At 42.1% G+C, this 12,418-nt stretch overlaps 1 protein-coding gene and 1 long non-coding RNA gene across 8 annotated transcripts; one reads left to right on the top strand and one right to left on the bottom strand.

The window, feature by feature from the left end:
• Window positions 1–11,371, top strand: GSTO1 (glutathione S-transferase omega 1). 4 transcript variants are annotated; one of them, XM_082408476.1, is made up of 6 exons: window positions 1–128; window positions 326–434; window positions 3,448–3,670; window positions 6,342–6,440; window positions 10,242–10,348; window positions 11,141–11,371. In XM_082408476.1, exons 1-6 carry the CDS (start codon window positions 95–97, stop codon window positions 11,292–11,294), a joined length of 726 nt encoding a protein of 241 aa, XP_082264602.1. In that variant the 5' UTR covers window positions 1–94; the 3' UTR covers window positions 11,295–11,371. The 4 variants fall into 4 exon arrangements, with proteins under 4 accessions (XP_082264602.1, XP_082264603.1, XP_082264604.1 ...); XM_082408478.1 differs by having other exon boundaries at window positions 21–128; window positions 375–434; XM_082408475.1 differs by having other exon boundaries at window positions 27–224.
• On the bottom strand, window positions 3,677–12,417 carry LOC309636195. 4 transcript variants are annotated; one of them, XR_014249285.1, is made up of 3 exons: window positions 12,130–12,271; window positions 11,093–11,290; window positions 3,677–4,011 (listed from the first exon to the last, which is right to left on the bottom strand). It is a non-coding gene; the product is annotated as an uncharacterized lncRNA (long non-coding RNA). The 4 variants fall into 4 exon arrangements; XR_014249286.1 differs by lacking the exons at window positions 3,677–4,011; window positions 12,130–12,271 and adding exons at window positions 6,448–7,109; window positions 12,278–12,417; XR_014249287.1 differs by lacking the exon at window positions 3,677–4,011 and adding an exon at window positions 6,448–7,109.
• Window position 12,418: the final 1 nt, after the last annotated feature.

Below are 12,418 nucleotides of genomic sequence, written 5' to 3' on the forward strand. Positions count from 1 at the left end.
GGGGGAGGGAGGGAGGGAAGGAGGAAGGGCGGGGCGACCGCCTTTCTGAATCGCCTGCAAGCCCCAGCGCGAGCTGGGCCTGTGCTGCGCCGAGATGTCCGGAGGATCAGCCAGGAGCCTGGGGAAGGGTGAGGCCTGCCCGCCGCGATCCGCGGCGACCCTCAGACGCGTGTCGAGGCCAGGGCCTGGGGGCCGGGCTGCTCCGGAGCGGAGCCACGCAGGAGGTCTTCCACCCGCAGGAAACTGGCCCGGCCCGGCGGGGCGGCGGGAGGCTGGGAGTCCCCGCTGCTGTCGGGTCTGTAACCACCTCCGCTTCTCCCCGAAGGAAGCGCGCCCCCAGGGCCGGTCCCCGAGGGCCTGATTCGCGTCTACAGCATGAGGTTCTGCCCGTTCGCCAAGAGGACGCTCCTGGTCCTGAAGGCCAAGGGAATTGGGTGAGGATCAAGGCGCGGGCCGCTCCCAGAGCCAGCCAGGAACCAACAGCTGCCGGAAGAGCAGGCGGAAATCTTCGATAGGGTCCCCGCAGCTTCCTTTACTACAAAATACACTACATCAGCCTTTTTTGGGGGGGAGGGGGGAACATAGAAAGTTATGAACCCTATCCTCGGGGGGCGGGAGGAATGCCACAGACACCACCAGTCTAGGACACCCCGTTTAGATTAACCATTTTATGGATCAGAAAAGCTGAGGCTCCAGTAAAGTTAGTGGCATGCAGAGATCACTCGAATGGTAATCACAGGCAACTCTTTTAGCTCTGCCAGACCCCTGATTTCTGCTGTACTTCCTTCTCTTTCACCCCACTTCTTTCATGTCCTGTTTATATTGTTTGCTGTTATTCTGAGGCTATAGTCCCTTCCTGAATAGTCGGTAATTTACCCCCTTGAAGAGTCCAGACCTTGACCCTCCGCTGGACAGAGTGCTGAGTTAACTGTACTGTGAATATTTCTATAGATTGTTGGTTGAGTGAAATAAAGTGTTTATGCCTAAACATTCAGACTTTTGGGAAGCCTCACTGAAACTATTAAGGTGATTGACATATGGGTTATCCACAGGAAATATGCAAGTCATTGGCTTTTCCCTGAGCTGAATAGCCATTGAACCGCCTCCCTTCCAATGACCTTTGGAATCTGTTGAACAGACATTAGATACCTGTAGTGTGGAAGTTTAAAACAAGGCCCCCATTACAAAGTAATTTTCCATGTATGTGCTTAGAATTTATAAACTAATTTTAGTCTTCTTGGGGGAGAATTAAGCAGGCAATTCTTTTCCCTGAAAAAAAAAAAGTAAGATACAGTCTAAAGAAAAAAAACTAATTATCTTTGGATTAGTCATCACTTCAGTAAGATCTGCATCTTATTTTGGATGAAACAGATTGTGAACACATAGCAAAATATTCAACAATTAGTTAACATTTATCAAAACATTATTTTATCCAACTCTTGTTATGTTTACTGTATTAGGATTCTTTTATTGCATTTAAGAGATATCCAATTCAGTTGGATTGAAAGAAGACATATCTTGTGGTCATACAATTGAAAAGTCCAGGAGCAAGACACAGCTGGATCTGGGGCCACAAAGTCCTGGGTTAGTGCCCTTCTGGAACTCTGGGTTGAAAACAACCATATCTTACTGGGACAGTTTTCCAAAGGAAAATTGCAGTGATCTTATCATAAAAGTGTGTGTATGGAAGGTGAAGGGTGTAATAGCTGCCAGGCAGTGCGAACAACAGAGGTCTGCTATGTTTATGGATCAGTTTTAAGTTTGAGTCCCAGAAGGCTGTGATTAGAGAGGTACTAGATTTTACCACATGATGGAATTTACTAAAGCATGGTTTTCTCTAAAAGGTGCATCTTCCAACTTGTTGCAGCAGATATGTTGCCTTGTTGGCTCACCATGCCAGGTTAGCAAAATGCATGTGTGTTCTGAGAACTTTCTTTATTACAAAAGCCCAGGATTTACCTTTTCTTTTCATACTATAAAATTTCAGAAATGTTGATAATTCCTTAGCAGGGAACATCATTTTTCTTGCAGTGTCTTGTATCTGAAGTGTCCAGTAATCTGACAGCACACGAATCTTTTCATACATACACACAGATGCCAGTGTTCAATCTGGCTATTCCTTTGTTTCCATGGGGGGAGGGATTGCATATTTAAATCCTCAAGATAATGCTGTTATAGCTAGCTACTGAGGTGGATGACGAAATAGGAAACAAAAGGTGTTGGGTATATTATTTTTGAGTAGCTAATCTGTTCTATTGAACACTCATCCAGCTTTGACAATGATATGGACCTGGCTTTAACAATTATATGAAACTTTCTTTTCTCTTATTTCCCCTAAAATCTCTTAGGCAAGATACAAGTTAGTTCTAAAAACAATCTTAATATAGCCTGGACTTCACCTGTTTTTCACACTTAGTGTGATTTACCCATGTAACATTTTAAAAAAGTATCAGTGCATGGAGATTTAATCTGAAAGTTTATTTTGTGGATGGATTTTTTGGATTCCCTAATATTCTTGAAAAAAATGAGGAACTTTCTATTAAAATTAGCAAAAGGAATTGAATTTTATCATGTTGATTCTCATACAGTGGAGTGGCGGGGTGTGGAGAAACTCAGTTAGTTGGCTCATATATTTTTACAATTAAGATTACCTCTTAGTCCCAAATGGAGTATCGAATTGACAATCTTGAAGCATTTCCACTTATTTATTCAACAAATGTGTACTGAGTACCTATCTGAAAATGTTTATATTTCTTCATAGCATTTAAATCTAGTTATAGCTTTGCTCATTTACATGTTGGTTTATGGATACAACCAAGACACACAAGATCCCTGCTTTCATGGAGCTTACATTCTAGGGAGGTGACATAACAAACGTAATTAAGTAAGCAAAGTAATTTCAGTCACATATCATCAGTACAATGAAGAAAGTAATTCAAGAAATATAAAAAAAGCCAGTGTGGCCAGATCATAATGACCAAAGGAGAAGTCATAGGAAGCAGATGTGACAGGTAAGCAGGGGCCAGATCAAGGGGTTTAGAGTTTATCCTCATTGCAACAAGGAGCAATCGAGGGGTTGTAAGTAAGCAGGAGGGTGGCCTCATCCAATTTACTTCTGTGTGTGGAGAATGGACCGTAGGGAGGTCACAGTGGAAGCAGAGGGGCTGGTGGGACTGTTGTAGAGGTCCAGGTGGCAGATGACATCTTAGATGAGGTGGCAGTGTTAAAGCTGAGAAGTGGATGAAGCCAGAATGTGATCTGAAGGTCTAGCTGACAGGTCTTGCTGATCCATTTGATTTGAGGAAGAGCTGGCAGGGGGAAGGAATCAAGGCCAAGCTGACTCCGAAATTTCGGGTCTGACCAGCTAAGTGGATGATACCGATGAGGCTTTATTCAGGAGTACAAGAAAAATGTTACTCTCTTCATTGTCCCCTATGTGTTTTTCAGGCATGAAGTCATTAACATCAACCTAAAAAATAAGCCTGAGTGGTTCTTCAAGAAGAATCCCTTCGGCCTGGTGCCAGTTCTGGAAAACAGTCAGGGTCAAGTGATCTACGAATCTGCCATCACTTGTGAGTACCTGGATGAAGCATATCCAGGAAAGAAGCTGTTGCCAGATGACCCCTATGAGAAAGCTTGCCAAAAGATGGTCTTTGAGTTGTTTTCTAAGGTGTGTGTTCAAGAAATTTCAGCTCCTATATAACACCTTTGTTTTTTAAGCTAAATCATTGCTGTCACTGATGGTTCAGTGATTTGGGTGGGGAAGACAAACAGGATTATGCTCTTGTCCGCTTGGACATGTCCTGTGAGCCCTTTCATGGTCCGGATCCTGTTTACTTCCCAAAGTTACGCCTCTCCACTCTTCTCCTAACACTTTATATTCCTGTCATGCTGAATGTTTTTATTTTTCCCAAACTTGCCACCTTCTTCTCAACTCTTGCTGGAAGACTCTTCCCCCTTCTCACTTTGCCTGGTTGTCTCCAAGTCCTCTTTCCTGTACAGTCTGCACTCCTGTATGTGCAACACGTGAGGATGCTGAGGGCCCACTATACTATGCCGTTTTATAAAGAACTTGTGCATCAGTGGATTTTGGTATCTGCTGGGGGCCCTGGAACCAATCCTTCAAGGAACCAAGGGACAACTGCCTTTGCTCAGATACCTTTGTCTTCCAGAAGCTTGTCCGGGCTGGGTTAGTGCCCAGCTCTGTGTGCCCACGTGTGCTAACTTTCCCCTGTGGGGACTGCCGCCTTCTTGCCTGTGTCTTGTACCAGGGCTGTGAGCTCCTTGAGGGTGAGGGCCGTGTTTCCATCACTGTTGGCCCACTGCCTAGGCTTGCGACCAGCCCTTCCTAGTTATGTGACGGTGAGCTAGTTGCTTATTACTTTACCTCTGTGCCTCAGCTCATGTGTAAACTGAGTATAGTAATTGATCCCATCCCATTGATAAAAATCAGTTAATATAAAACACCTAGAGTCCAACAGATGGTGGATACTCAATGTTAGCTCTTGTTGTTCTAGCCACATTGTCTAGTTGTGAGCATCTTCTGTGTGTTGGCAATAGCTCCTTGTGGACTGAGTAAATGGCATTCCTATAGGTGAACTGCCTGTGTCTTAATTAGCATCAATGTTAAATCAAACATTTAGGTGAGTTCAAACAATTAGTATTAACAAAGAAATGACCAACAGTAGACAATGCGAATAGCATGGTCAGGTTATATCTCTATAATTCTGTTACTTTTGTCAGGATATATCTCAGCATAATAAGAAACATCTTGTCTCTAGGGAAAGAAATGGTTAGAGAAATATCCAGAAGGTGAAACTTGTAGGGAGAACATTTTCTTAAAGGAGATATTGCAAAGGGAAGTCAATGGGGAAGGAAGAGGGAGTTGTCTGGCTTAGCAGAATGAGAGTGAAAGAATACTAGAGATGGTTGCCATCAAAGATGATGGACAGGGGATATGGCATTTACAAGAAAGATGTTGGAGAATTTTTAAAAATAGTAACGAGATTCATTGTACTGTCCAGAAAGAAAATGAGCTAACAGCTGGAGATGCCCACCATTACTTCCCTCCTCATACTCAGGGAAGAGGTGGCCTTAAGTACTATTATGACACCACCCTCCTGGCCCCAGTTCAGCAAACCAGAAATGCCCCCACCTGCACCCACAGCCAAATCACCTTCTCCTGGGAACCTGGAAATGAGACACAGAGACTAAGACAATAAATGTGTTGAGGTTTTAGAGGTGTATGTATATATCATTGGAGACGACAAATCAGTCACACAAAAAAAGAATTTTTAAGGAATCAGAAATTAAGAGCATTGCAAAGGGATCTGACATTTGGAAGATAACAAGGAGCAGACATTTAAGGAGAAGCAGAGATGAAAGACCAGGCAGGCCCAGATGGAAACGTGGAAGGAAGGGCTGCCTGCACACCTTCAGTTCCAATGACGGCAAGCTGTACCCTGGGGTGGATGGGCTTTCAGGACGTTGTCCTGTATTTTTACAAGTGCCTGTTTACTTCCACTGGACGAGTGGACTTTTGTCTCTTGCAGTGAGACAATACCAAAGACCGAGCATTAAAACACAGACACCTCCACCACAAGCATGAAAGCATCTGACAGGACACCTGTCAAGTCTTCAGGTTATCAACCACTTTGAACTGTCTTCTCATGCCCTCCCCAAGATAGAAATCAGAAAAATCCCCTTCCCAGCTCCCTTTGCAGCTGGGGCCAAGGCCTGGACCTAGGCTCTTCCTCTCAGACACACACATGGTAGAGTTCAATTCAGAAATGAGACATGTGGGGAAACGGGCTTGGTGTGGGGTGCTGGTTCTACTGGGGAGGGTGGCTGGTGGCAGAGCTCCTGGCTTTCAGGAGCTGGGGTGGTTGCCAGGTTGAATTCCAGAGTGGCATTGGTTACCTCAGAGTCCAACTTCTGGCAGCAGCACAGACTGTAGCATCTAGTGCTCGGTTCACTGGTGGCAGTGGGTGCTTCCCATCAGGTCAGTTCTCAGCATGATTTTGAAATGTTCCAGACCTGTTTGTTCAGCCTCTCAACAATTCTATGAGCCACTCAGTGTCCTTTTAGGACATTTTTGACCCAAGCTCACCAATTGGCTTCTCTTATTTGCAGCTTATAAAATCCTGACCAGTACAGCATCTAAGCCACAGAACTGTTTTTAAGATCAGTACCCGACCTCTGTGAGCAAAGGAATTGGTGTACTTTTGAAGTTTCTAGAACATCCTGACACTGGGACTATGAAGGTTCTATGGTGCTTTTATATGAGGGGGCTGGTATAGTTAGCCTCACACTGATAAACTAAGAAATTACTCTCTGTCTAGGTACCACCTTTGTTATTAAGCTTTCTTAGAAGGCAAAATAAGGAAGACTGCTCTGGCGTGAAAGAAGAATTGCATAAAGAATTCAGCAAGCTAGAGGAGGTAATTAATCCCTTCTCCTTGATTTTTACTGAAGTGATACATTGTATCTGCTCTCACCTTCTACTCTTTTCTTCATACTCCCATTTCCAAAATCACTTTAATTAGCAATAATACCAAATAGGAAATTTTAGTTTACAACAGATAGCAGCTGTAAGCTGTTGTGTTTAAGATACAAACCAAAACACCTAAAAATGGTTTGTCATGGGCTTGCTTTTAAAACATTTTATCGCACTGACATGAAAATATCATGGAAAAATTTCACCCACATTTCCAGTTTTTCACCTGTTGTCATTTTTCCATGCTTGTTTTCAGTCCTTGAACATATATATACTTTTATATATATAAATTTATTTATTTATTTATTTTTGGCTGAGTTGGGTCTTTGCTGCTGTGCGCGGGCTTTCTCTAGTTGCGGCGAGCGGTGGCTACTCTTCATTGCGGTGTGCGGGCTTCTCATTGCGGTGGTTTCTCTTGTTGCGGAGCACGGGCTTTAGGCAAGCGGGCTCAGTAGTTGTGGCTCGCAGGCTCTAGAGCGCAGGCTCAGTAGTTGTGGTGCACAGACTTAGTTGCTCCGCGGCATGTGGGATCATCCCGGACCAGGGCTTGAACCCGTGTCCCCTGCATTGGCAGGCGGATTCTTAACCACTGCACCACCAGGGAAGCCCAGTCCTTGAACATATATTAAAAAGTTAACATAACTATAATCAGAGTATAAGTCATTGTGTTCTTTTTCCCACTTAGTATTATATAATAAACTTATATAAACTTATATAAAAAGAAATAAAATTATTTGTATAAAAACTTAAATAAAATTATATAAAAATGTTTATTATATAATAAACATTTCCCACAAGAGTTTGCCATTAGTCAGACAGACGTTTGGGGAAGCCCAGATGTGTTTTTACCTGCTTTGCGGGAGAGCTGCCATTTGGACCTGTATATGGAATCATCATCCTCCATTCACACTCAACCTTAGGTTTTTACTGAGAGAAGATACAGTCCTGTCTCGTATGAGAATGCATCCTAACCTTTTATCATTAAGTATGAACTTTGCTGGAGATATTTTCAGAAACCTTTTTTTTCTTCATTAAGAAAGTTCTATTACTAGTTTTCTAATTTAAAAAAAAGTCATGAATGAGTGTTGGATTTTTAGTGTTTTGTTTGCATCTATTACATCTACTGAAATGTTCATTGAACTTTTTCCCTTTAATCTGGTGAATATATATGGTGGCACTGACAGATTTTTCTGGTGTTGAACCATGCCAGTATTACTGTGTAAAACCTACTTGTTTTCAGTGGATTTTCATATATACTTTAGAATTAGTTGATATTTAAATGATTTTTGCATATTTGTTCGTAAAGGAGATTATTTTGTTCTTATCATATCTTTATTTGGTTTTTATATCAAGGCTACTGTAACCTCATAAAATGCGTTGGCTTACTTTCTCTGGATTTCTAAGGTCTGAAACCATTTGATAGGGTTTGGCTATTTCTTTAAAACATTTGAGTCCGGTGTCTTTTATGGGGGTGGAGTTTAATAGTATAGTTCAGTTTCCTTAATGTTAATTGATTTTCAGGATTTTTATATTCTTTCTTGAATCAGGTTTTTTTTGTTTGTTTTTTATTTTTGGCCACACCACATGCCATGGGGGATCTTAAGTTCCCTGAGCAGGGATCGAACCCATGCCTCCTGCACTGGAAGGCAGAGTCTTAACCACTGGACCGCCAGGGAATCAGTTTTCACATATAGGGACATGAAGATAATCATGTTTCCTGATTTCAAATAATCTCTATGTACAACTACAGTTGACTCTTGAACAAGGTGGAGGTTGAAGGTATCAGACCCTGGAGCAGTATAACATCCACATACTACCTGCTAAATTTGGGGTTAGTTGGGGGACATATAATTTTCTTCCCATCTGAGTTCACAGAACTCCAGGTTAAGGACTCACACTTTACAGTGAGTGGTACCATTTCCATGTTTCAGGCTGCTGAGAGGGCATTTCCTTCTGAGTGAAACTATCATGCTTATTTTATTTATGCATAATATTACCAGGCACTACAGTTTAAGGACAGCCCCAAACAATAGTGATTCATTGTACAATTCTGAGTGCCTAATAATTGCAAGGCACTCTGCTGGACAGCATGGGAGGTAGAAGGTGAGATGCGGCCCATACTGCTCAGATGATTAGTTTGGTGGTAGACCAAAGGCAAATACTCAGGTAGATATAAATGATCTATCTTCAATGCAGAATGTTGTAAGGGCCCTGAGAAAAACTATGGATGTTTTATAAAATGGTTTGGTGTTGATTAGCCAGATGATAGTCTCAGTTCTTCTGTTTGCAAAACCATAATACCAATTCACCTTCTTAAATTTCAGAATCATAGTATTTGTGTTTGGTTTTCAAAGAATTTTATTTGGCATCTGTTTAACAGTTAATCTAGTTATTTCCAATATATTTTAAGTAAATTTTTTTTAAATTAATTAATTAATTTATTTATTTTTGGCTGTGTTGGGTCTTCGTTTCTGTGTGAGGGCTTTCTCCAGTTGCGGAGAGCGGGGGCCACTCTTCATCGTGGTGCGCGGGCCTCTCACTATCGCGGCCTCTCTTGTGGCGGAGCACAGGCTCCAGACGCGCAGGCTCAGTAGTTGTGGCTCACAGGCCTAGTTGCTCCGCGGCATGTGGGATCTTCCCAGACCAGGGCTCGAACCCGTGTCCCCTGCATTGGCAGGCAGACTCTCAACCACTGCGCCACCAGGGAAGCCCAAGTAAATTTTTTATTGAAGTATTATAAGCAGAGATTTATCCAAAGCATAAGAGTACAGCTTGCTGAATTTTTACAAAGTGAACACAGCCATGATACTAGCATCCATATCTAGAAACAGAATATTAGTTTTGGATGGTTTTTGTACTTTATACAAATGGAATCATATAATATGCACTCTTTGGGGTCTGGCTTCTTTCATACAATATTAAGTTTCTGAGGTTCATCTATATTGTGTGTAGTTCATTCCTATTCTTTGTATAGTGTTCCAATGTATGACTACTGTACAATTTATCCATTTTAGTCCTGACAGACAGTAAACATTTCCACTTTGGAGATGTAACAAATAGTGCTGCAGTGAACATTCTTATACCTATATTTTGGTGAACATATGTTCACATTTCCAAGGAATATAATTACTGGGTTATACCGTATGCATGAACTCATGCATGAAGCTTCAGTAGATACTGTTAAAACATGGTTGTACCAAATTATTGATACATTCCTATCAGCAGTAGATCCACACCCTTACTAAGTTTGTCTTGTTCATTTTAGCCATTCTGATGGATGTGAAGTGGTATGACATTTTGGTTCTAATTTGCATTTCCCTGATGACTAATGTAGTTGAGCACCTTTTCAAATGGTTATTGGCCATTTAGACCTCCTCTTTTGTGAAGTCCAAGTCTTGCCCAGTTTTATGATGGGTTTCCTGTTTTTTTTCTTTTTGATTCCCAGGAGTTCTTTCTATATTCTGAATACCAGTCCTTTGTTGGATATATCTATTACAAAGATCATGTACTCTGTAGCTTGTTTTATTTTTCTCCATTTTCCAGTTTATTTTATTGACCGTTTTGCTTCATCCCAAACCAAGAGATTCTAAAGCTTAAACTAATCAGACAAAAAGCCAACTTGAATATGTCAGGGTAAAACCTGCTGCTCTCACTTGCTTAACTTAACTCTTGCCTTCATCATTTCTTTTGATGAATCTTACCAGATGCACAAATAAGAAGTAATCTTATGCTGTTTAATGTTCAGGTTCTGACTAATAAGAAGACAACCTTCTTTGGTGGCAGCTCTCTTTCTATGATTGATTACCTCATCTGGCCCTGGTTTGAATGGCTGATAGCCCTGGAGTTAAATGAGTAAGATATTTGAATATTTTGTATTTAATTTAGGATAATGATAACTGAAATAGTATATACTAACCTTTTTTTATGAACAAAAATTAACATATCTCATTCAACTGGCATGAATGGGAGCAAGCAGACAGGAGGAGACTGGGACTTTCCAGGGCATGTCCTATACCTACACTCACCATTTTTCATCCTTGGGGCCGGTAGGGGTGGGGAGTTCTGTGACATGTAGTAAAATGTTTTCAAAATAATTTACTCCTTCCCTCCTGGTTAAAAATCCATAAGGATTTGCATTTTCATAAGGATTTCAGGAAGGATTGTATGACCAATGCTACCTCCCATTTACCATCAAGAGTCCCACACTATTTTCCAAACTCTGTGTTTCGAAGTTTGGCAGCAACCTTGGCTTACTGCCACTTCTTAGAGCTTAGAGCTATTCAGGGTTACTTTTAGTCACAATCTGACCATAGAATAACAAACATATAATATTCTTGGTTGTCTTTCATGTTCTCATTTTAAAAAACTATCAGCCTCCGTTTGGACAAGTTCTCATGCTAACTGAGCAAGTCACTTCACTCTAGTCTTAGATTCCTCTTCACAAAACAAGGACCTCTACAATATCTTCCAAATCTCATATTCAATGATTACATGCATCTTAAATAAGTATTTTTAAAGAACTATTTTTAAAAGTTAGAGGAAAACAATATGAAACTGCAGAGTGGTAATAATGATATATAGGAGAATTTGCAATACCTTCGTACTTAGCCTTCCTCACACCTTCATTCTTTCCATCTCCCACAGATGTGTAGACCACACTCCAAATCTTAAGCTCTGGATGGAAGCCATGATGAAAGATCCTGCAGTATCATCCCTCTTCATTGATCCAAAGGCCTTTCGAGGTTTCTTAGATCTCTACTTGCAGAACAACCTCGAGGCCTGTGACTATGGGCTCTGAAGGGGACAGGAGTCAACAATGAAAATATATCTGATATTTTCCTTCACTAATATGAATAATAACATGCTTTTATTTTACCAAGTGCTCTCATGTCTCACTGGATCACCTTCTCTGATTTGACACTATGGCCTTACTGTGGGCTTTCCTCAAGTCCCTCCTGCAGAAACGTAAACACATTTCCTGTCTCAGGATGCTCAAAGGATGCTAAGGGTTCTATCACAGTCCATGCTGAAAACCTCTAAATCATCTCTAGTGAGAGCTGAACTTCAATCTGGGTTTCTAACTGCCCATAGGACATTTCCACTTGGATACTGTGTTGTCATTTCAAGAGATGCCCTTTCAAGTTTGTCTTCTGGGTTCTGAGTTAAGAACCTTTCAATTCCTCATTCTTTCCTTTCCATCACTGACTCAGTTTTACACCTTTCTTCTTACTGTTGTTGCCACTTAAGTCCAGACCCACGTCACATCAAAGCCAGGTGACTAGGTGGTCTCCTATTTGTTCTCCCAGTCTCCAGTCACTAACTCCTTCAAATCCTTCCTACCAAATCTTATGCTGGGCACACAGAAGGTGTCCCATATATGTAACTGAATACTGTGAAGACCACCTCCATCAATTCAGTATATAAGGCTGGATTTCATTCTACAGATGATTCAACTAAGGTCCTGAGGTTAAGTGAGGCCTTAAGACGCTGGCAGAAAGTTCTGGGGAAACACACCCAGCACAGGGCTCTTATATCAGAACTAGGGGGCGGGCTGTCGACCTGCCCCAGTACAGTCTAGTTTCCTGTACTTATTCTTAAACGTAAGAGCGCGTTAACAGTCACCTAAGGCTCACCCCTGGATTTCCGATTCGGTAGGGTGGGCCGGGGAGTTCACATCTGAAATGAGTCCTCCGCCCCATGGTGACGCAGGTGACCTGGGGGCCGCACCCTGAGAAGCAGCTGAGAATTGGCTGACTTCACAAAAGGCTTCCAGCCACCCACCTCGGCCGCCACCAACGCCCAGGCTCCGGGCGGACCCATCTCTGCCGCCGTCCGCCTGCCCCACCCGGGGCAGGCTGCGGGCGGACTTCGGTCTGATGTAGACCAGGGGACTGAGGTGCCATGACCAGCCACTACCTGCCT

Source organism: Balaenoptera borealis (assembly GCF_965194805.1).
Source record: "Balaenoptera borealis genome assembly, chromosome: 10".
NCBI classification, from domain to species: domain Eukaryota; kingdom Metazoa; phylum Chordata; class Mammalia; order Artiodactyla; family Balaenopteridae; genus Balaenoptera; species Balaenoptera borealis.